The sequence below is a fragment of the Camelus bactrianus genome, chromosome X, assembly GCF_048773025.1.
Source record: "Camelus bactrianus isolate YW-2024 breed Bactrian camel chromosome X, ASM4877302v1, whole genome shotgun sequence".
NCBI classification, from domain to species: Eukaryota; Metazoa; Chordata; class Mammalia; order Artiodactyla; family Camelidae; genus Camelus; species Camelus bactrianus.
In genome coordinates, this window is record NC_133575.1 from 118,211,857 (window position 1) to 118,237,824 (window position 25,968).

The 25,968-nt window shown below is 37.1% G+C and overlaps 1 protein-coding gene across 4 annotated transcripts in view; it reads right to left on the reverse strand.

The window, feature by feature from the left end:
- Positions 1 to 840: 840 nt before the first annotated feature.
- Positions 841 to 25,968, reverse strand: part of TMLHE (trimethyllysine hydroxylase, epsilon) — an 80,667-nt gene continuing 55,539 nt past the window's right edge. For all 4 annotated transcript variants that reach the window (XM_045504401.2, XM_045504402.2, XM_045504400.2 and 1 more), the window contains 2 exons: positions 3,832 to 3,970; positions 841 to 3,164 (listed from right to left, as the gene is read on the reverse strand). In XM_045504401.2, the coding sequence (XP_045360357.1) occupies positions 3,033 to 3,164; positions 3,832 to 3,970 (271 nt within the window). In that variant the 3' untranslated portion in view covers positions 841 to 3,032. The remainder of the gene's footprint in view (positions 3,165 to 3,831; positions 3,971 to 25,968) is intronic.

Sequence of the window (25,968 nt, forward strand, 5' to 3'; positions counted from 1 at the left end):
GTAAGCCACTTTATCTCCTGTTGCCTCTGTTTGTTTGTTTGTACAACGGAAATAGGGTTGTAGTGGGGATTGAAAGCAGTTAGAACTCACAGACATAGAAAATAAACTTATGGTTACCAGGGGGGAAGGGGTGTGAAGGGATAAATTGGGAGTTCGAGATTTGCAGATACTGACAGGTATACACAAAATAGATAAACAAGTTTATACGGTATAGCACAGGGAACTATATTCGGTATCTTGTAGTAACTTATGGTGAGAAAGAACATGAAAATGAATATATGTATATTCATGCATGACTGAATCATTATGCTGTACACCAGAAATTGACACAACATTGTAAACTGACTATACTTCAATAAAAAAAAAGTTAAAAAAAGCACTTAGAACAATGTGTGGCACATAGCAAGCACTATATAAGAGTTAGCTATTATTACTGGTCATCATTATGCGCCATAAACATCTTATTAATAATTACAAATTTATCAAAAAAAACCCCTGTGAGGTAGGTATTTTCCTTACTATACCAATTTGAAAAAACTTAAGCTGTTAGAGGCCAAACAAAATTATAGAGTGGCAGAGCCTTTAGATGCTGCCTACTCCAAGGTCTTCATTTTAAACTGAAGAATAGCAAACAGAAGAGCAAACTCTATCTAGCAGCAAGAAGATAGAACCAACAGTCTGGATTTGTGTGGAACTTTCTCAGTTTTAAAACTGTAACTTCTGAAGCCCAGGAAACCTCTCAGTCTAGGCACACTTGGATGCTTGGCCACTGTAGACGAAGGTGAACAAAATTCAGTGCCAGTTAACTGCCAAACACAAAAAGACATACAGAGAATGTGGTATTTTCTGGTGAGTTTGTTTGAAAAGAATTCATTAATTTATTCTTATTCCAACAAATCTGTATTATGAAATGACTATGTTATAAAACACTATGTTAGGTGCTGTGCTCTTAATCCTACTCATAACATTCCACTATAGTGAAAGGCAAAAGTGATTTTACAGTAAACCTGGCAGATATAGACCCATGATTACATTTTCAAGAAGACTAGAAAGAGATATAAAAAAGAAATTTCTCATATAGAAAGTTCTCAATGACCATGATCAACACTCAAATAATTCCTTTCTCTCTTTCTTCCTCTGGGGAGTACATTGTACAAAAGTATTGATGGAAAATTTAGGAACCTGAGGATGAAATAATGAATGAATCGCGTCCCAAGGAAGACAGAAAGTAAAGGGAGCCCTTCAGTAAGGGAGAAGATTGATCTGTGCCCTTATCTCTCCAGGGTCATGAATATGTTCCTTGGTTGTCATAAATCAATGATGACTTCAGTTATACTGTAATTTTCAAGGTAATTTAGGCAAAAGTTCAAAAAAGGTAGATATCCTGGTGAAGTCTAATGGTTACACATTTTAGGAGTACATAATAGTAGAGAGAAAAGGTTGTATGTCAAAATGTTGTTATTCCTATTCTGATTGCTAAAGGGTATCCTCTTTAAGACATGAACTTAATCATTAATCTTTCAACCCAAGAGGAAAACACACTTCATGGAAGACCCCTGAAAATTCCTATATAGCACAACTAAAATGCAGAAATATTTTGAGAACATATTTTGAAGCACTGGATGGGTCAATAAAATAATGCACAAACTATTAAATATCAACTAGGAACTTCCTGAAGACATCAGATTAGGCTCTATTCTCTGCCAAAATACTGACTTTTCTTTGATTTGTGACTCTCATCCTCACTTATAATGCCTTTTTCCCTCTTGTGCACATCCTGGATTGTCTTTCATCATTCTATAGCAGTCCATGTGGTTACTGTACAGCTTCACCTTCAATGAAAGCCAAGGGGAAATAAACCTCATGCCTATCTCTCTGTCTCTTTCCCCCTCTCTCTCCACATGTAAAGGAAAGCCATTGAAAATAAAAGAAACAAGGTATTATATTTAACTGAATCAAATTTCAGCAATTAACATGTATAATATTTTAAGATAGGAGAAGAAAAAGCAAAAAAAAAAAAGTCAGCAGACATGGAGGAAAACAGATTGCAACTTGCTTTTGATTTCTTAGTTTAACTCCTTGAGAGATGACTTGGATAGAGATAACCCTTCTCACAAGATAAAACACTATATTTGTATTCAGTTCCCACCTTATCACTGATCTTGTGCTATCAAGCAATTCCTACAATACTTCTAGTTCTAGGAGATCACAGAAAAAAATCTAGGGCTTCGGTTAAACTCTTTCATCCACAGGTCTATGTAAAGGACTGTCGCAAGGTATCCTCCAGTCAATTGGCTCTCAAAGTGGGATCTGAATACACCCAAAGCAGTCCCTGAGACCCTCTTAGTGGGTCTGTGGATTAAAAACAATTTTTAATAACAACATTAAGGTATAGTACCTTTTTCACTTTCATTATCTCATGAATGTACAGAATAATTTTCCAGAGGCTACATGACATGTGATGATGTCATGTTTCTGATAGCTGAGGGATGTATGCTTTTGTGTTCTTGAATTTTAAACAGTTTTCAGTCTTAATATCTAATAGAATTAAGATATGATAATCCACATCCAAGCATTCTTTGGGGTCCTTAGTAACTTTTAAGGGTATTAAGGTGTTATAAGACCAAAAATGTTACAAATCTCTGTTCCACTAAGACTTGTTATTCCTAGAATGCATTTCTTTCTAACTGATCTAGTTGAAACAAATTTTTACTTGGTGATGATTATTGTTTCCCTATCAATGCGGTGATTATATTTCTTAAGCAGATTGGCCAAAATTACAATAATAGGTCTAAAAAACAAATGAGTCCATCTTATAACTTGGGGAAGAAAGCCACCACACTACATGGCCTAACATCAGCTATCTCAGAGGCCTCTCTAAGGTTTCCCCTACTAGAGAAGGGGGAGGTTTTGTTTCGTGTGATGAGGTAAAGAGACAACTTGAAGTACATTTTGACACAATATGATTCTGCTGATATGAAATTCTGGTAGCTGGGATGTCAGATATGTTCATAATCCCAATGCTGTCAATTTTAAGCCTGAAGCCCCAAGAGACGAGCAGTGTTTAATACATCATCCCTTGTTAAATAGCAGCCGCAGAGTTGGCGGTAGCCAGTGAAGGATTCCCTGCCATGTAGGACACGCCAGTTGTCTACAAATAGGACCTGTGAATGGGAAAAAAGAGAGGAAAAACACTTAGAATAAGGGCAGGACAAAGGAACCCTAAATCAGAAGAGGTAATTTAAAAGGAAAATTATAGGTTGTTCCTGATTACATTCAATGAAGTATTTTTCTTTTGAGATTAAACAAACATTTAGAAACTAGGACGTGCATAGCCTTGGAAGTTACAAAGGCAACAGTAGGTAATAGGTCCTGTACCTGAGGAGCTTATGTTTCTTGAGTAATTATTCTCTTATCAAAGCAAACCAGACCATTGATTTCTTTTTCTTTTCTCTTTAATTATTATTATATATGTTCTCAAAGGGTTAAACTATTTTATTGTGTTTTATGCCAAGCTTGAGATATTATTCATTCAGAGGAAATTTCAGGAGATAAAAGAAAAAAGGAATCATAAAGCCAGAAGTACCCTTAGGGACTATCTAGTTCAACCCCCTGACAATACAGAATCACTGAGTCATTGGTGTATTAACATGCTGGAAGGAAAAAGAACAGGCTCCACCCAGTGAGTGGAGTGGTAGGAGCAGGGCCAACATCCAGGACTCTTTCCTCTTTTACCTTTCCAACATTTTGACTCACATATTAAATAAGTACCCATTCTTTACTGCTTCAGTATAACAAGCATACTTAACATCTTTAGATTTTGGCACCCACCCTGCCAGGCTTTAGTTTGACCCAAAGCTCATTCTCAGGTCTCCTCAACTCTATTGTGAGAGTCCGGTGTGCTGTATACCAGCGATGAACAACATCATAAGGTACGGTATTGATGACAGCCCGGTCATAGTTGTTGTACCTAAGATGAAATCATGAGAAAGAAAGACCTCAAACATATGTTAAAGACATCTGTTGTTTATTCAGCAATTTTATATAAGGCTTTCCCTACATTTGTTACTTGTACCAGAGATGAAGTGATAATAGTAAGTCAGTGTTCTGTCAGGACTATAGAATTTTAGAGAACCACTCCACTGCCTGTTGACCATATTTTGTTTTCCTTTGGAAAATCTGGGGGTAGCAGATACAAGAAAGTTCTATCTGGTTTCTCCCATCTTAGAATATGATGTTTTATTTAAAGCATATTCCCTTGGCCAAATTTCATAGAAGCATTGGGGAAAGATCTGAACTTTCTCCTCACCAAGCTGAGGTTGGCAAGAGTTTATATTAAAAAAGCTTTCTTTTTTAACAGGATGACTTGCAACTTCTCAGGTGTTTCTCTTTGTGGGAGAAATCCTAGCTACAACCTAGTGGACATTTTACCCAGAGATCTTTATTCATTCATTTAACCCTAACATTTGTATGAGCACTTGCTAACTGCTAGGTGGTGTGTCAGGCATTAAAGATACAAGGATGAACACAGAAGACATGATCCTAGCCTTTGGGGGATTGACATTAGATGATGAACAAGTAATAAATACATAACTAGTTACAGACGCTATTAAGAAAAAATAGTAGGGGATTTCCGGAAGATGGCAGAGTAGAAGGACGCTCGCAGGTCACCCTCTCCCACAGATACACCAAGACCCACATCTACAGACCCACTCAGCCAACCAGAGCACCTGTGGAACTCCGACAGAACATCACCCTCTTCAAAAGATAAAGACGCCAAAAATCTGGTAGGAGAAAAGGAAAAAAGAAAGAACAAAAGGCAAAGCAGCGCGGGACGGGTCCCGCGGGGAGGGAGCGGCAAAGGAGGACTGGCGCTCGCTCGCTGGGGCTCCCCTCTCCAACTGAGAGGCCAGCGGGAAGGAGGGGGAGCCTCCGAGGCTCGGATCTGTACAGAGCAGCCCTTGACTAACAGAACTAAGTTAAACGGGCACAGAGCGTCCCCCCGACACCCAGCCTGAGACGCGGGCCGGCAGCCGCGGGCAGGGCCAGGCTGCACAAGCCGGGCGGAGGACAGGGGCGGCTGCACGGAGGCAGCCCCGGGGGAACGCAAGGGGCTGCGCGCCGTGGCTGTGGGTGCACAGGGCAGAACAACCTGGGCCCTCCATAAAACAGCAAGGTTGATGTGCTCTCGGGGTAAGGGCGCACACCCCCATCTCTTAAAACCCGCGGAAAGTTTTCGGGGGAAGAGAGGCGGGGCTCAGGCACAGCCGCCATATCCTCCGCGCTGAGCACTCAGGCGGGGGCGGGGGCGAAACCTGCATCCGCATCCAAGGGCTTAGCAGCCTCAAAGGCCAGACTGGGACTGCCCTGCAGCCCGGGGCAGATAGGATCCTTCCATCCTGGTCCCTCAGAGAACTTGCTCCACAAAGACAAACAAGGAGCTGGGTTCTGGCTCGGAGCAGGGACAGGGCTGTCCCTCGGTCTTCCCCGAGCCCACCCGCGGAGCGCTGACCAGGGCGGAGCGCGCAGCCGCACAGAGCAGCGGAGCTACCGGCGGCGGCGGCGCAGGTAGAGGGAGAGCGTCCCCCCCGCCTTTCGGGCAGGAACACAGCCCCTGACCGAGGTGCTGGGAGGGGGCACGACCCGCCCTCCTACCCGGCCAGTCTGCAACATCTGACTGCGGCATCCGGAGGGGCAGCGACCCTCCCGCCCACAGCAGAGAGCTGCACCTGACCCAGTGTTGGGAGGAGGCGCGATCCGCTTGCCGACAGGTGCTGGGAGCAGCACAGAAGAGGGCGCCAACGGAGGGCCTCTGAAAACAGCAAGCTGAGCTTCCAAAACAGGACAAAGACAGAAAGACTTCACATTAAAAGCACACAGACTCCAGGAGAACACTGACAACCCCCCCCTTTTTTTTTAAAATCTGTTTTTACCTGTTCTATTTTCTATTACTCTCTTAATCTTTACTTCTTAATTCATTTCTATTTCTCTTGGGTTTTGATGTCCTGCTATTGATTAGACACAGGTTTCAAATACATCTATTCATCTCCCCCCCCCCTTTTTTGTAAAGGTTTTAAAAGGACGTCTCAACCCGATTAATACTCTGCTTCAACTCACTCTTCTATTATTCATTATACACTGTTTTCAAACCCTCTTTCTCCCTTCTTTTAAAATTCTTTCTCTCTCTCTCTCTCTTATGTTTTTTCTTTTTTTCCTAAGTTCTATTCCTAAATAGGCATCAGATAGATAAAATCCTTAAGGACCAAAATAGACAACTGATACTCCATAAACCACAGTGCCAAAGAGGTATGAGCAAGATGAAGAAGCAGAAAAACCTTTCCCAATTAAAAGAACAAGAGAAATCCCCTGAAAGAAAGATCAACGAAATAGACATCGATAGCCTACTAGATCAAGATTTCAAAAAAGGAGTGATCGAATTGCTGAAGGAATTAAAAGGGATAGTGTTTAGAGATATAAAATATGTCAAAAATGAAATTGAAGCTATAAAGAAGAGCCAAGTAGAATGGGTAAACTCTTTGACAGAGATGAGGAATGACCTAATAGCTGTGCAAAGCCGACTAGATAATGCAGAGGAACGAATTAGTGATCTAGAAGACAGGGCAATAGAAAGCACCCATTCAGAAGAACTACAAGAGAAGCAAATAAAAAATAATGAAAATAGCATAAGGGACCTATGGGATAATATAAAGCGTCCCAATCTTCGCATAATAGGGGTCCCAGAAGGGGAAGAAAGATCAAAGGGAATTGAAAAGGTTTTTGAAGAAATCATGACTGAAAACTTCCCAAACTTAAAGGAGGACTCAGATATCCAAGTACAGGAAGCTCAGAGGGTCCCAAACAGGAAGAACCCAAATAGACCAACATCAAGACATATCATAATCAAGATGGCCAGAGTCAAGGATAAAGAAATGATCCTAAAGGCAGCAAGAAAGAAGCAAAGAGTGAGTTACAAGGGAACCCCCATAAGGCTCTCAGCTGATTTCTCTACACAAACACTACAGGCCAGAAGGGAGTGGCAAGATATATTCAAAGCCCTGAATGAAAAAAAGATGCAGCCTAGGATCCTTTATCCAGCAAGGCTATCCTTGAGGATAGAAGGAGAAATAAAGAGTTTCACAGACAAAAAAAAGCTGCAGGAGTTTAGCAACACTAAACCCATGCTAAAAGAAATATTGAAAGGTATACTATAAATAAAAAAGCAGCAGGATGCTACAGAAATGAGAAACACACAACTGGAAAGGTGATAACTCATGAATTACAAATAAAGTAAACATGAAATTATAAAAGAAGACATACAAATCACTGAGAGTGGGAGAGGGAGGCAGGGAAATATAGAATATTTTTTTCTTTCTTTTTAAAATGTTTTTAACAGTAGGATGGGTTTGAGATCATGTTACTATCAGTTTAATAAAAACAGTTATAGTAATGGGTTGATAGACTTTCAAAAAAGGGTAACCACAAGCCAAAAATTTACAAAGGAGTCACAAAAATTAAATATAATCCATGATAATACAAAGGAAAATTACCAAACCACAAAAGGAAGAAGAAAGGAATAAAGAGGATATACCAATTCAACTGCAAAGATAAGTTCAAAATGGCAATAAACACACATCTATCATTAATTACTGTAAATGCTAATGGACTAAATGCTCCAGTCAAAAGACACAGAATGGCAGACTGGATAATAAAGCAAGAACCTTCAATATGCTGCATACAAGAGACCCACTTTAGGGAGAAGGACACATATAGATTGAGAGTGAAAGGATGGAAAAGGATATTCCATGCAAATGGAAAAGCCAAAAAAGCAGGTGTTGCAGTACTGATTTCAGACAAAATAGACTTTAAAACAAAGGCCATAAAGAAAGATAAAGAAGGACATTTTATAATGATTAAAGGAGTGATACAAGATGAGAATATTACACTCGTTAATATATATGCACCCAATATAGGAGCACCTAAGTACATACAAGAATTACTAACAGAGATAAAGGGGGATATTGATGGGAATACAATCATAGTCGGAGATTTTAACACCGCATTAACATCACTAGACAGATCTTCCAGACAGAAAATAAACAAGGCAACAGAGAAATTAAATACTACAATAGAAAAACTAGATTTGGTGTATATTTTCAGAGCATTACACCCCCCAAAAATAGGATATACATTCTTTTCAAGTGCACATGGAACATTTTCCAGGATCGATCATGTACTTGGGCACAAAAGAAACCTCAACAATTTTAAGAAGATAGAAATTATCTCAAGCATCTTTACTGACCACAATGCCATGAAACTAGAAATCAACAACAGAGAAACAAAGGAGAAAAAAAGGAAAGCATGGAGATTAAACAATATGTTATTGAAAAAACAATGGATCAATGAGGAAATCAAAGCTGAAATTAAAAAATACCTTGAGACAAATGATAATGAAAGCACAACCACTCAAAACCTATGGGACACAGCAAAGGCAGTGCTAAGAGGGAAGTTTATAGCGATACAGGCCTTCCTCAAAAAAGAAGAACAATCCCAAATAAACAATTTAACCCACCACCTGAATGAATTAGAAAAAGAAGAACAAAAAGCCCCAAAAAGCAGCAGAAGGAAGGAAATAATAAAGATCAGATTGGAATTAAATACAATAGAGATTAACAAGACCATAGAAAAAATCAACCAAACCAAAAGCTGGTCTTTTGAAAAAGTAAATAAAATCGACAAACCTCTGGCCAAACTCACAAAGAAGAAAAAAGAGAGAGCACAAATTAGCAAAATAAGAAAGGAAAATGGAGAAATTACAACAAACAAAATAGAAATACAGAATAGCATACAAGAACATTATGAAAAACTATATGGAACCAAACTGGATTAGAGGAGATGGGCACGTTTCTGGAAACATACAGTCCACCAAGACTGAATCAAGAAGAATCTGAACACTTGAACAATCCGATCACTAGAAAGGAAATAGAAATAGCAATTAAAAACCTCCCTACAAATAAAAGTCCAGGACCGGACGGCTTCACCGGGGAATTCTACCAAACATACAAAGAAGAACTCATACCAGTCCTTCTCAAACTCTTCCAGACGATTGAAAAGGAGGGAATACTCCCAAACTCATTCTATGAAGCCACCATCACGCTGATACCAAAACCAGGCAAAGACACTCCAAAAAAAGAGACTTATAGGCCAATATCACTGATGAACATAGACGCCAAAATCCTCACCAAAATTTTAGCAAATAGAATCCAACAACACATAAAAAAGATTATACATCATGACCAAGTGGGGTTCATCCCAGGGACACAAGGCTGGTTCAACATACACAAATCAATCAGTGTAATACATCACATCAACAAGAGAAAGGACAAAAACCACATGATCATCTCAATCGATGCAGAAAAAGCATTTGATAAAAATTCAACACCCATTTATGATAAAAACTCTCGCCAAAGTGGGTATAGAGGGAACATATCTCAACATAATAAAAGCTATATATGACAAACCCACAGCCAGCATAGTACTCAACAGTGAAAAACTCAAAAGCTTCCCACTAAAATCTGGGACAAGACAAGGATGCCCACTATCACCACTCCTATTCAACATAGTCCTGGAAGTCCTAGCCACAGCAGTCAGGCAAGAGAAAGAAATAAAAGGGATCCAAATTGGAAAAGAAGAGGTAAAAGTGTCATTATATGCTGATGACATGTTACTATATATAGAAAACCCTAAAAGGTCCACACAAAAGCTACTAGAGCTGATTGAAGAATTCAGCAAGGTAGCAGGTTACAAAATTAACGTTCAAAAATCAGTTGCATTTCTTTACACTAACGATAAATCAACAGAAAAAGAAAGTAAAGAAACAATCCCCTTTAAAATAGCACCCAAAGTAATAAAATATCTGGGAATAAATCTAACCAAGGAGGTGAAAGAATTATACACAGAAAACTATAAACCACTGATGAAGGAAATTAAAGAAGACTTTAAAAAATGGAAAGATATTCCATGCTTTTGGATTGGAAGAATCAATAATGTTAAAATGGTCACACTGCCCAAGGCAATCTACACATTTAATGCAATCCCTATCCAATTACCCAGGACATATGTCACAGAACTAGAACAAATCATAATAAAATTCATATGGAACCATCAAAGACCTAGAATTGCCAAAGCATTACTGAAGAGAAAGAAAGGCTGGAGGAATAACTCTCCCAGACTTCAGACAATACTATAGAGCTACAGTCATCAAGACAGCATGGTATTGGTACCAAAATAGACATATAGACCAATGGAACAGAATAGAGAGCCCAGAAATGAACCCACAAACTTTTGGTCAACTCATCTTCGACAAAGGAGGCAAGAATATACATTGGAATAAAGACAGTCTCTTCAGCAAATGGTGTTGGGAAAACTGGACAGCAGCACGTAAAACAATGAAGCTAGAACACTCCCTTACACCATATACAAAAATCAACTCAAAGTGGATTAAAGACTTAAACATAAGACAAGATACAATAAACCTCCTAGAGGAAAACATAGGCAAAACATTATCTGACATACATTTAAAAAATTTTCTCCTAGAAGAAATAAAAGCAAGAATAAACAAATGGGACCTAATGAAACTTACAAGCTTCTGCACAGCAAAGGAAACCAGAAATAAAACAAGAAGAAAACCTATGGAATGGGAGAAAATTTTTGCAAGTGAAACCGACAAAGGCTTGATCTCCAGAATATATAAGCAGCTCATACGACTCAATAAGAAAAAAATAAACAACCCAATCCAAAAATGGGCAGAATACCTAAACAAGCAATTCTCCAAGGAAGACATACAAATGATCAAAAAGCACATGAAAAAATGCTCAATATCACTAATTATCAGAGAAATGCAAATCAAAACTACAATGAGGTATCACCTCACACCAGTGAGAACGGCCGTCATTCAAAAATCCACAAATGACAAATGCTGGAGAGGCTGTGGGGAAAGGGGAACCCTCCTACACTGCTGGTGGGAATGCAGTTTGGTGCAGCCACTATGGAAAACAGTGTGGAGATTCCTCAAAAGACTAGGAATAGACTTACCATATGACCCAGGAATCCCACTCCTGGGCTTGTATCCAGAAGGAAATCTACTTCAGGATGACACCTGCACCCCAATGTTCATAGCAGCACTATTTACAATAGCCAAAACATGGAAACAGCCTAAATGTCTGTCAACAGGTGACTGGATAAAGAAGAGGTGGTATATTTATACAATGGAATACTACTCAGCCATAAAAACCGACAACATAATGCCATTTGCAGCAACATGGATCCTCCTGGAGAATGTCATTCTAAGTGAAGTAAGCCAGAAAGAGAAAGAAAAATACCATATGAGATCGCTCATATGTGGAATCTAAAAAACAAAAACAAAAACAAACAAACAAAAACAAAGCGTAAATAAAGAACAGAAATAGACTCACAGACAGAGAATACAGACTTGTGGTTACCAGGGGGGTGGAGGGTGGGAAGGGATAGACTGGGATTTCAAAATTGTAGAATAGACTACACTGTATAGCACAGAAAAATATACACAAAATGTTATGATAACTCACAGAGAAAAAAATGTGACAATGAGTGTGTATATGTCCATGAATAACTGAAAAATTGTGCTGAACACTGGAATTTGACACAACATTGTAAAATGATTATAAATCAATAAAAAATGTTAAAAAAAAGAAAAAATAGTAATACATGATAAAAAGTGACTGCAAAGGCTATTTCAGATGGAGTGTTAAGTGAAGGACTTTTTAAAAGAAGTGACATTTGAGCTGGTACTTGTATGGTAGGAAACCAGAAATGTGACAAGCTGAGGGAAGTGTTCCAGGCAGAAAGAACAGCAGGTACAGAGTCTTAGGGTGGAAAGGAGTTTTATGTTAGTGGAAAAGCAAGAAGGTCATGTGGCTAGAACTGAGTAAGCAAAGGGAATAACAGTAAGAAATGATGGGGAGGAGTTAGCCATGGGCCAAATCATCTATAGCCTTGTAGGCCATGGTAAGGACTCTGGATTTTACTCTGAAGCCACTGAAAAACCTTTTCTAAGATACTGGATTTCTTTTTTACCCATGGCAAATTAAATTTTTACTGAAATACAGTCTATATACAGAAAAGTACACAAATCATAAGCTTGATGAATTTCGTGACATGAACACATGGACATCACTAGCTACCCAGGTCAATAAGGAGATCATTACCGAACCCCAGAATACTCCTTTGTCCCTCCCCTGACCCAAGGATAACTACCATCATGACTTTTGTCACCAAAGATTAGTTTTGCTAATTTATAAAGTTTTATATAAATGGAATAGTGTAGTGTTTACTCTTTTGTGTCTGGCTTGTTTCATTTAATATTATATTTAGGGGATTCATCATTGTTGTGCTAGGTAGCAGGGGTTCATTCAGCTTTTGTGCTGAATAGAATTTTATTGTGTGATATACCACAGTTTATTCATCCATTCTACTGTTGATGGACATTTAAATAGTTTCCAGTTTGTAACTATTACAAATAGTGATGGAGGGTCTAGTCCATGTTGGAAACATAGAAGGCTCCTGAACTCCCCTCCTCCCATGCACAAAGCAAATCTACAGCAATTCTCTCTGAAAGAAATCTAGAAACTAGCTGAGAATCTTCTACACATTGGATGAATGAGGAAAAATCCTATATCAATACGGATAGAAAAGGCTGAAACAATCTTGTCATAAACTCCACCCATAATGCAGCAACATATAATCATTAAGAAACTGACAATTCCCAGCTTCTCCCTGAGGACTGATGGGTTTGGACACAACATATACTTTCCCAATTTTTTAAGATTTCCACCTGAGGGATGGGCCCTTAAAATATCCAGTTTTGAAAAACAACGGGCCTTGCAATCATGAGACCCACCAGACTATACCAAACAAAGAAACAGTTCTTAATCTGTGAGGACTCACTGTTGCTATCCCCTGGAAGCCTAGCACAGAGACAACAGACATAAACACTAATATCCCAGTCTTTCCCTAAGAGGCCTATCTGCATACTTTAAAAGCTGATGTCTGAGGGAGGCTTCTAATTTAGCACACACTTAGGGACAGACTATGATCATCCTTGAAGATTGGAAAGGCCAGTGAGCATCATCTTCACATTCTCCCTCTGGCCCACTCCAGGCCACTAGTGTCTCCCTGAAATGAACTTGTACACATGTTTGACAACCTGGTTTTTTTTGGCTGCTGCCTAGGAGATAAACCCCTTGATTACTTGGCTCTGGTAGCCTGTGAGGCTTGAGCTTCAGAATCTACAAGACATTAGCAAACAAACACTTCTTTACTGGCTATATCTCCATGGCTTAGTGCAGAGGGAGCAGACAGAAGCTCCCAGCTTCAAGTCTTCCCTTGAAAGAGGTCTACTTGCATACTTTAAAAACTGCTGCCAATCAGCCTGCATCCAGGTACTGACTGAGATCCTTCTCTTTGGGACACTGACAGGACTTGACATAGCCTCACCTGCTGGGAGCCACTAATAACTAACAGAGAAAGCAGCTTGGACAAATCACAAAGGTTTGAGAGACAATCAAGGAGGTAGAGCTGGACTGAATGATAAGGTTGATCTCCTACATGAGACTACTCTGTCAAGACTGGGAGAAATGTGCAGAAAATAACAAAGAGAGTCAAGGAAAATGAAGAAACAGAGGAATATGTTCTAAACAAAACAGCAATATAAGACTCCAGAAGCAAAGCTTAATGAAATTGAGATAAATGACTTATCTGAAAGAAGAGTTCAAAGTAATTATCAAAAGATTCACACCCAGTTTAAGAGAACAATGCATAACAAAGTGAGAATTTCAATAAAAAGACAAAAAATATAAAAGAGTACCAAATAGAAATCACAGAACTGAAGAATGCAATAACTAAACTGGAAAGGTCAATAGATGGATTCAACAGGAAAATAGATAATGTGGAAGAAAGAATCAATGCACTCGAAGAAAGGAAAGTGGAACTTATCTAATCAGAGGAGAAAAAAGAAAAAAAAGAATGGAAAAGAGTGAAGACATCTTAAGAGAATTATGGGACTCAATCAGGAAAACTAATATTTGCATTACAGGGCTTCCAGAATGAGAAGAGAGAAAGGGACAAAAAGCTTATTTCTTTAAAAATGTTGAAAAATCTCCTAATCTAGAGAAAGAAACAGATATCCAGATCCCAGAAGCCCAGAGATTCCCAAGAAGATGAATCCAGAGACCCACAGTGAGACACAATATAATTGTCAAAAGTTAAAGGAGAGATTCTTACAAGAAGTAAGAGAGGGTCATGATGGCAGAGTAGTAGGACCATAAGCTCGCCTCTTCTTATGATTACAACAAAACCACAACTGACCACTAAACAACTATCAAGAAAAAAAAAAAAAGACTGGAATCTAGCAAAAAAAGATATTCTTCAACTGGAAACAAAAAATAGGGAACCAAAACCGGAACTGTAGGAGGGGGATGCTTATGATATAATCAGGTCCCATACCCCCTAGGTGGGTGACCCATGAGCTGAAAGAATTAAGTTGCAGAGGCTCTCCCACAGGAGTGAGAGTTCTGAGCTCCATGTCAGGCTTCCCAGCCTGGGGTTCCAGCATTGGGAGGAGGAGACCCCAGGACATCTGATTTTCAAGGCCAGTGGGGCTTAACTACATGAACCCCATGGGACTGGGGGAAACAGAGACTTCATTCTCTTGGGAAGTGTACACAGAATCTTGCATGGACCAGGTCCAAGGGCGGAGGCAGTGATTTCATAGGAACCTGGGCCAGATCTGCCTGCTGATTTTGGAAGGTCACCTGGGGAGCTAAGGGACACCTGCAGCTCACCCTGGTAGCACAAAAGCTGGTGGAGGACATTTGGGCAGTTTTCATCTACGTGAGCTTTCCTGGAGGCTAACATCTTGATTGGATCATTAGCATCAAGACCTAACTCCACTGAACAGCCTGTAGGCTTAAGGGGTGGGAACCCTTAGACCAAACAACATACTGGGTGGGAACACATCTCCACCCATCAGCAGACTTTCTGAGCCACAAATACCTCTAGACACAGCCTTACCCACCAGAGGTCCAGGACCAAGCTTCACCCAGCAGTGGGCAGGCACCACGTCCTCCTGCCAGGAAACCTGCATAAACCTCTAGTCCAGCCTCATCCACTGGGGGCAGATACCAGAAATAAGAAAACAACAATCCCAAAGCCTGTGGAAGGAATCTACAAATGTAGGCCAGACTCTACCCTGGGACCAACTGGATCCTGGCCCTTGGGTGACAAGAGATGAGTGCACTGCTGGGATGCATAGGACGTCTCCTACAAAGGGGCATTTCTCCAAGGTCAAGAAATGTAACTAACATAAAAATACAAATAGAAATTTAGACAATATGAGGTGACAGAGGAATATCTCCCAGGCCAAGGCACAAGATAAAATCCCAGAAGAAGAAATAAGTGATGAAGACATAGGCAATCTATCTGAGAAAGAGTTTAGAGTTATGATTGTAAAGATGTTCAGAGAACTCGGTAAGAATATAGTTTCACAGACTGAAGTTTTTAGCAAAGAAATAGAAAATATACAGAATAGCAAAACAGAGTTGAAGAATACCATTACTGAAATAAATAATAGACTCAAAGGAACTAAGAATAGACTAAATGAGGCAGAAGAACAGATCAATGAGCTAGAAGATAGATTAGTGGAAATCACTACCACAGAATAGAAAAAAGAATGAAAAGAAATGAGGACAGTTTAAGAGACCTCTGGAACAACATGAAGCACACTAATATTCACATTATAGGGTCCCAGAAAGAGAAGATAGAGAGAAGGGACCTGAGAAAATATTCAAGAGATAATAGCTGAAAACTTCCCTAAATTGGGAAAGGCAACAGTCACCCAAGTCCAGGAAGCACAGAGAGTTCCATACAGGATCAGTCCAAAGAGGAACACACTGTGGCACATAGTAATCAAATTGACAAAAAATAAAGACAAGGAGAAAATATTTAAAATCAGCAAGAGAAAAGCAACAAATAACATACAAGGGAACTTCCATAATGTTATCAGCTGATTTTTCACAGAAACTCTACAGGCCAGAAGGGAGTGGCACAGTATATTTAAAGTGATGCAAGGGGAAAAACTTACGACCAAGAATACTCAATCCAGCAAGGCCCTCATTCATACTTGATGAAGAAATCAAAAGCTTCACAGATAAACAAAAGCTGAAAGAATTCAGCACCACCAAACTAACTTTACAACAAATGTTAAAGGAACTTCTCCAGTCATCAAACCACAAGAAAAGAGAACAAAAAGAAGAGAGAGAAAAAAAGACCTACAAAAACAAACCCCAAACAATTAACAAAATGGCAATAAGAATGTAAGTATCATTAATTACCTTAAATGTAAATGGATTAAATTCTCCAACCAAAAGACACAGACTGGCTGAATGGATACAAAAACAAGACCCATATACATGCTGTCTACCAGAGACCAACTTCAGAGCTAGAGACACATACAGGCTGAAAATGAGGGGATAGAAAAATATATTCCATGCAAACAGAAACCAAAAGAAAGCTGGAGTAGCAATACTTATATCAGACAAAATAGATTTTAACATAAAGACTGTTACAAGAGACAAAGGACCCTAGATAATGCTCAAGGGATCAATCCAAGAAGATATAGCAATTGTAAATATATATATGCACCTAACTTAGGAGCATCTCAACATATAAGGCAATTATTAACAGACATAAAAGGAGAAATCAACAATAACACAATAACAGTAGGGGACCTTAACACCCCAATTACATCAATCATCCAGACAGAAAATCAATAAGGAAATACAGGCCTTAAATAACATATTAGATCACATGGACTTAATTGATATCTATAGAGCATTCCATTCAAAAGCAACAGAATACACATTCTTCTCAAGTGCACATGGAACATTCTCCAGAATCGACCACATGCTGGCCCACAAAGCTAGCCTCAGTAAATTTAAGAAAACTGAAATCATACCAAGCATCTTTTCCAACCACAATGCTATAAGGTTAGTAATGAACTACAAACAAACAAACAAAAAACTTCAAAAACTGCAAACATGTGGAGGCTAAACACTATGCTACTAAACAACCAATAGACCACTGAAGAAATCAAAGAGGAAATCAAAAAACACTTTGAGACAAATGAAAGTGAAAACACAATGATCCAAAACCCCTGGGATGCAGCAAAAGCAGTTCTAAGAGGAAAGTTTATAGTGATACAAGCCTACCTAAGGAAACAAGAAAAATCTCAAGTAAAGAACTTAGCCTTACATCTCAAGCAGCTAGAGAAAAAAGAACAAACAAAACCCAAAGTTAGTAGAAGAAAAGAAATCATAAAGATTAGTGCAGAAATAAACGAAATAGAGATAAAAAAACAATAGAAAAGATTAATGAAACTAAAAGATGGTTCTTTGAAAAGACAAACAACATTGATAAACCTTTAGTCAGACTCATCAAGAATAAAAGAAGAGGTTCCAACTTAATAAAATGAGAAATAAAAAGGGAGAAGTTACAACCAACACCACAGAAATACAAGGGATAATAAGAGGCTACTATGAGCAACTATATGCCAACAAAAAGGACAACATAGAAGAAATGGAAAATTTCTTAGAAAGGTATAATTTGCCTAGACTGAACCGGTAAGAAATAGATAACATGAATAGACCAATTACCAGTACTGAAATTGAATCAGTAATTAAAAAACTCTCAGCAAACAAATGTCCAGGACTAAATGGCTTCACAGGTGAATTCTACCAAACATTTAGAGAAGAGTTAACACCTATCCTTCTGTAACTATTCCAAAAAATTGCACAGGAAAGAACACTTCAGAACTCATTCTATGAGGCCATCATCACCCTGATACCAAAACCAGAAAAAGATATCACACACAAAAAAGAAAATTACAGGCCAATATCACTTATGAATATAGATGCAAAAATCCTCAACAAAATACTAGCAAATCAACTCCAATAATGCATTAAAAGGATCATACACATGATCAAGTGGGATTTATCCTAGGGATGCAAGGATTGTTCAATATCTGTACATCAATCAAGGTGATACACCACATTAACAAACTGAAGGAGAACCATATGACCATCTCAATAGATGCAGAAAAAGCTTTTGAAAAAATTCAACATCCATCTATGATAAAAACTCTCCAGAAAGTGGGCACAGATGGAACATACTTCAACATAATAAAGGCCATTTATGACAAACCCACAGCTAACATCATACTTAATGGGGAAAAGCTGAAATCATTTCCTCTAAGATCAGGAACAAGACAAGGATGCCCCTTCTCATTACTTTTATTCAACATAGTTGAATAATCACAGAAGAAAAAGAAGAAAAAGGAACCCAAATTGGAAATAAAGAAGTAAACCTGTCACTGTTTGCAGATGACATGATACTATACATAGAAAACCCTAAAGAAGTGACCAGAAAACTACTGGAACTCATCAAGGAATTTAGTAATTTGCAAGATACAAAATTAATATACAGAAATTAGTTGCATTTCTATACACTAACAATGAAATAGCAGAAAAAGAAATTAGGGAAACAATACCATTTACCACCACACAAAAAAGAATAAAATATCTAGGAATAAACCTACCCAAGTAGGCAAAAGACCTGTACTCCAAAAACTATAAGACATTGATGAAAGAAATTGAAAACAATACAAACAAATGGAACAATATACTGTGTTCTTGGATTGGGAGAATCAATATTGTTAACATGGCCATACTATCCAAAGGAATATACAGATTCAATACATCTCTATGAAATTACCATTGACATTTTTCACAGAGCTGGAACAAAAAAATGTTAAAATTTGTATGGAAACACAAAAGACTTTGAACAGCCAAAACAATCTCAAAAAAAAAAAAAAAAAAGAAAAAAGAAAAAAGAAAAATGGTGCTGGGGGGGAATCATGCTCCCTGACTTCAGACTATACTACAAAGCTACAGTAATCAAAACAATATGGTACTAGCACAAAAACAGACAGATCAATGGAACAGGATAGAAAGTTCAGAAATAAACCCAAGCACTTACAGTCAGTTAATCTAAGACAAAGAAGGCAAGAATATACAGTGGAGGAAAGACAGTCTCTTCAATAAGTGGTGCTGGGAAGGCTGGACAGCTACTTGTAAAAGAATGAAATTAGAACATTCTATACACCATATACAAAAATAAACTCAAAATGGATTAAAGACTTAAATGTAAGACCAGATAGTATGAAACTCCTAGAGGAAAACATAGGCAGAACACTCTTTGACGTACATCACAGCAATATATTTTTTGAACCAGCTCCTAGAATAATGAAAGAAAAAAGCAAAGATAAATAAATGGGATCTAATTAAACTTAAAAGCTTTTGCACAGCTAAGGATACCATCAACAAAATGAAAAGACAACCTACAGAATGGGATAAAATATTTGCAAATGATGCAGCCAACAAGGGACTAGTTTCCAAAATATACAAACAGCTTATATACCTTAATATAAAAAAACAAGTAACCCAATCAAAAAATGGGCAGAAGACCTAAATAGACATCTCTCCAAAGAAGACATACAGATGGCCAACAAGCACATGAAAAGATGCTCAACATTACTAATTGTTAGAGAAATGCAAATCAAAATTGCAATGAGACATCACCTCACACCAGCCAGAATGGGTATCATTAACAAGTCTACAAATGATAAATGCTGGAGAGGGTTTGGATAAAAAGGAGCCCTCCTACACTGCTGGTGGGAATGTAAACTGGTGTAGCCACTATGGAGGACAGTATGGAGGTTCCTTAAAAAACTGAAAAATAGACTTACCATATGATCCAGCAATCCTACTCCTGGGCATATATCTAGAGGGGACCTTAATTCAAAAAGATACATGCACTCCAATGTTCATAGTAACACTATTTACAATAGCCAAGACATGGAAACCACCCAAATGTCTATCAAAAAATGACTGGATAAAGAAGATGTGGTATATGTATACGTGTATGTATGTATGTGTGTGCCTGTGTGTGTGTGTGTATACACACACACAGGCACACACATATATATAATGGAATACTACTCAGTGATAAAAAAGAATTAAATAATGCCATTTGCAGCAACATGGATGGACCTGGAGATCGTCATTCTAAGTGAAGTAAGCAAGAAAGAGAAAAATGCCATATGATATCGCTTATATGTGAAATCTTACAAAAAGGACACAAATGAACTACTTATTATTTATAACTTAGATGACTGATCCCTTGAATATATGTAAGCACATTTGACTGTCCTTTATGATTGGATTACTGCATTTCTGTTGATTCTTATTTTGTGGTTGGCTTTATTCCTTTGATAACTATGTAAGTTTAAAAAGCTAAAGTTGTAAACTACTCTTAGAAACAATTAAGAGTACATATATGCAAATTTTAAAACGGTTTTATCTCTCAATGAGTTGTTCTTCTTAAAACAAACTTTTTTATCCCCCTCCCAAAGGAGATCCTAAAAATTCTCATCACAATGAGATCTTTTTTAAAAAATTATATCTATATGTGATGATGGGTGCTAACTAAACCTATTGTGGTAATCATTTCACAATGTATATAAATCAAAACATTATCCTGTATATCTTAAACTTATATATAGTGATATATGTCAATCATTTCTCAATAAAACTGGAAAAACCACTTCATCTTTGACATATAAAAATATCTTGAGACAAATTAAAATGGAAATACAATACACCATAACTTATGGCATGCAGCAAAAGCAGTTCTAAGAAAGAAGTTCATGACACTAAACACCTATATTAAAAAATAAGAAAGATCTAAAATAAACAATGTAAGTTTATACCTCAAGGAACAAAGCCCAAAGTCAGCAAAAGGAAGAAAATAACAGAGATCAGAGCTGAAATAAGTGAAGTAGAGATGAAAAAGACAACAGAAAAGATCAATGAAACTAAGCTGTTTTTTTTAAGATAAGCAAAATAGACAAACCTATAACTATACTTACCAAGAAAAAGAGAGAGGACTCAATAAATAAAATTACAAATGAAAGGGGAGATATTACAACTGACAGCACAGAAATACAAACGGTAAGAGACTATGATGAACAATTATATGCCAACTTGGCAACCTAGAAGAAATAGATAAAAATTCCTAGAAACATACAAACAATTAAGACTGAATCATGAAGAAATAGAAAATATGAACAGACAAATGAATAGCAAAGAGACTAAATTAGTAATCAAAAACCTCCGAACAAAGAAAAGTCTATAACCTGATGGCTTCACCATTGAATTCTACCAAATATTTAAAGAAGAATTAATACCAGTCCTCCTCAAACTCTTTCAAAAATTTGAAGAGGAGAAACAATTTCAAACTCATTTAATGAAGCCATCATTATCCTGATACCAAAACCAGATAAGGGCATTACAAGAAAAGAAAACTATAGGCCAATATCACTGATGACTACAGATGCAAATATCCTAAAAATATTAGCAAACCAAATTCAACAGTACATTAAAAGGATCATACACCATGATCAAGTGGGATTCATTCCAGGGATGCAAAAATGGGTTAACATCTGTAAATCAATCAATGTGATACACCACATTAACAAAATGAAGGCTAAAAATCATTATCATCTTAATAAACACAGAAAAAGCATTTGAAAAAAATTGAACATCTACTCATGCTAAAAATTTTTAACAAAGTAACTGTAGAGGGAATACACCTAGACATAATAAAAGCCATATATGACAAACATACAGCCAACATTACACTCAACTGTGAAACCTGAAAGCATTTACTCTAAGATAAGGAATAAGACAAGGATGCCGACTCTTGCCTCTTTCATTTAAATAGTACTGGAAGTCCTAGCCACAGAAATCATATAAGAAAAAGAAATGAAAGGATGCAAATTGAAAGGGGAAGAAGTAAACCTGTCTCTATTTTCAGATTACATGATATTATATATAGAAAACCCTTAAGACTACACCAAAAAAGTGTTAGAATTAATAAAAAATTAAGCTGCAAAATGTAAAATCAATAAGAAAAAAGTTTCATTTCTATACTGTCAGAAAGAGAAACTAAGAAAACAACCCATTTACAATTGTATCAAAAAGAATAAAATACCTAGGAATAAATTTAACCAAAGAGGTGAAAGATCTGTACACTGAAACCTATAAGACACTGTTGAAAGAAATTGAAAATGACACAAATAAATGAAAAGATATTCTGTGTTTATGAACTGGAAGACTTAATATTGTTAGCATGTCCATAATATCCAAAGCAATCTATAGATTCAATGCAATCCCTATCAAAATTTCAATGGCATTATTTACAAAAACATGTATGATTCAACATATATATGGAATCAAAGAAAAAAATGGAACTCATAGGAACTGAGAACAGATTGGTGGTTGCCAGAGGTGGGAGTAGAGGGTGGGTGAAATGGGTGAAGGTAGTCAAAAGGTACTAACTTCCAGTTATAAGGCCTAATGCACAGTAATGATACTGTATTGTACATTTGAAAGTTGGTAATAGAGTAAATCTTAAAAGTTCTTATCACAAGAAATAAAAAATTGCAACTAAGTGGTGATAGATGTCAACTAAACTTATTGTGGTGATACTTTTGCCACATGTACCTATATTAATCAACACATTATGCTGTATACCTTAATCTAATCCAATGCTGCATGTCAATGATGTCTCAGTAAAACTGGAAAAAAGGAAACAAATAGTGCTGCTATGAAAATTGTATTACATGTTTTTTGGTAAATATATATATATATATATATATTCATTTATCTTTGATATAAACTTAAGAATGCAATTGTTGTGTCACAAGGTATGCATATGGTCAGCTTTAATAGATACTGCCAAAGGTATTCTTTTCAAAGAGAAAAAAAAAACGTTTAATGGTACCCTTTTTAGACCTCATATTCATTAGTGTTAGACATACATGGGACAATCAGAGCCAATATTCTTAGTTTTCTTATATATAAAAATGAGCATAATAACATCTGCTTAGCTGATCTCATAGAGCTACTGTGAGAATCAAATGAAAGAATGCATATAATAGTCCTTCATCCCAGGCTTCAAAGAGTCATGCCCATAGGGAAAAGTGGGTGAGGAAGCATAGTTTTCACCAGGGTATTGACACTCACTGTCACTTCCAGAAACCCTCAGTGCTGTGTTAGGCACTTGCACAAATATTATTTCATATAATCCTTTTATCACCCTAGAAGCAAAGGTGGTATTAACCTCCTTTTGCATGTAAGGCAACTGAAACTTAGGTTAAACATGCCACACAGTTTAAATATAGCAGAGTGGTTTTGAAATCAGGTCTCCATAATACTTTAACTCATTGTTTGTACCAGAGACTAGAACAATGATCTAATTTCTGAGTATGCTGGTTCATAAGGTCAACTTTCTACACATCATAATTGTAATCTGTTGACTTCAAATACAGATTTACAGTTAAGTGTTTTCATATACACAATCTCATTGACCCTCTAATAAGCCTGAGGTAAGTAGTACAGCAATTAATTATTATCTTACTTTATAGATAAGGGACATAAAGATAAGGCATTGTGATTTGTCCAAGGTCACATGGGATCTAGTATTCACTATTTATATTAGATAATGTTGTTTTCTAAGGTTGATAGCAGGAAGTGGCAGGAAAACTTTGTTACAGATTAGTAAAATGGATTTGCAATTTTTTTTTGTTTAGAATAAGATGATTTCTAGACAAAGTGATGTAGTTATGTTATTGTGTAATTTTTTTCTTTTTTTCTGCTTTGATATGATGCAAGAAAGACCTGGAAGTAGAGGAAAGCAAATAAAGCAGATACTTACTGAACAAGAAAAGCTAGGGAGTCTTAATGAAGCCATTCCTTTTATTGGCTGACAGAAAATTGAAGATTTTCTAAGTAAAGAGAACTCAGTGATTTAATGGAAGATGTGTTTGATAGATTTCAGTACTGTGGTATAAGTGAAAAATGATGGGCACTGTTGTCTGATAGACCACTGTTACAATCCCAGTTCAGATGTGTGACCTTAGAGAAACAATTTGATCACCTTGAGCCTCAATTTCCCCATCTGAAAACTGAGAATAATAACTTTATATGGTTATGAAAATTATATAAAATATTATATATTGTGAACTAACACTGTGCTTGACACACAGGAGGTCAATAATGTTAGCTAACATAAACACTAGTTAGCTATCTCAAGCCACAAAAAAATGAGCTCTAGAGACCATGAAAGTCTTCACAGTGAGTTATACTCAGACTTTGAGGATAGGATTAGCCTAAGCTTTGAATACTAACAGCTGAGGATAGGTAAATAGCTGTATCTAAATATTTGCATTTTAATATCCCTTCCTCTAAAATGTTTTAATAAGGTTGAAAATATGAATACCCATTGTACCTAATCTTTATTACAATATCTCATTTATTTAAAAAACGTATTTATATACAAAGCATGCTACTTTTTTATTTTATTACAAACGTTGAGCACTGTATTCTGCTTCTGCTTCATTGAGGAGTTTACAAAGCTAAGTAAACTCCTATTAGATTAACCTATTCCTCTCATAGGTGACAAGTAAAAACTCTGGACAAAATACAAAAACCAACTACCCAAAGGTACTGTAAAGGCACATACCAGAGGGGAGGGAAGAAAGAAACTGTATTGGGTGAGTTTCAGATTTTCATGGCATCTAGCCTGAGGGTATGCCATACCCTTGACCATACAGGGCAGTTAAAATCCCAAAAGAAAACTCTCACTCTTTCTGTCCTGAAGAATCAAAGGATACAGTCTGGGGAATCCACTGCCACCAGAAAGTGAAGAAGAAATCCTGGAAAGGAGAGAATCAGAGAAGGGGAGCACAAAACTATTTATAAGCTCTGCCCAAATATTTGGATGACACCTGAATTGCACATGTGCAAGAGAAACACTCAGAATTACATCTATACCTAAAATAACTGAACAGAAATTTGACTTATCAAAGAACAGAGCTTGAATTCTGAGTTCAATTAAATTAATTGCCAACGGAAAAAAAAAAAACAAACCCCAAATCAATTCTTTGGAGAAATATAATCTAGAGTCCTAATAACACAATATTCACATTCTTCAAAATACAACTGAAAAATATTCAATGTAACAAGAACTAGAAAAATGTGACCCATTATCAAGGGAAAAGGTAATCAACAAAGGCCAGTCCTCCAAGGAAATGAAAGCCTTATATGCAGAGAACTACAAAACATTGACTAAGGAAATTAAAGATGACTTAAAGAAATGGAAAGATATCCCATGTTTTTGGGTTGGAAGAATTAATATGGTTAAAATGGCCATACTACCCAATGCAATCTACAGATTTAATGCCATCCCTATCAAAATACCTAGGACATTTTCCACAGAACTAGAACAAATAATCCTAAAATTTATATGGAATCAATAAAGACCCAGGATTGCTGAAGAACACTGAAGAAAAAGAATGAAGCAGAAGGAATAATCCTCCCATACTTCAGACAATATTACAGAGCTACAGTAATCAAAACAGCATGGTATTGGCACAAAAATAGACATATGGATCAATGGAACAAAATAGAGAGCCCAGAAATAAATCCACAAACTTTTGGTCAATTAATCTTTGACAAAGGAGGCAAGAACATACAATGGAGTAAAGACAGTCTCTTCAGCAAATGGTGTTGGAAAAACTGGACAGCTGCATGTAAATCAATTAAGTTAGAACACTCCCTCACACTATACACAACAATAAACTCAAAATGGCTTAAAGACTTAAAGATAAGACAAGACACCACAAACCTCTTAGAAGAAAACATAGGCAGAACATTATCTGACATAAATCTCAGCAATGTTCTCCTAGGGCAGTCTACC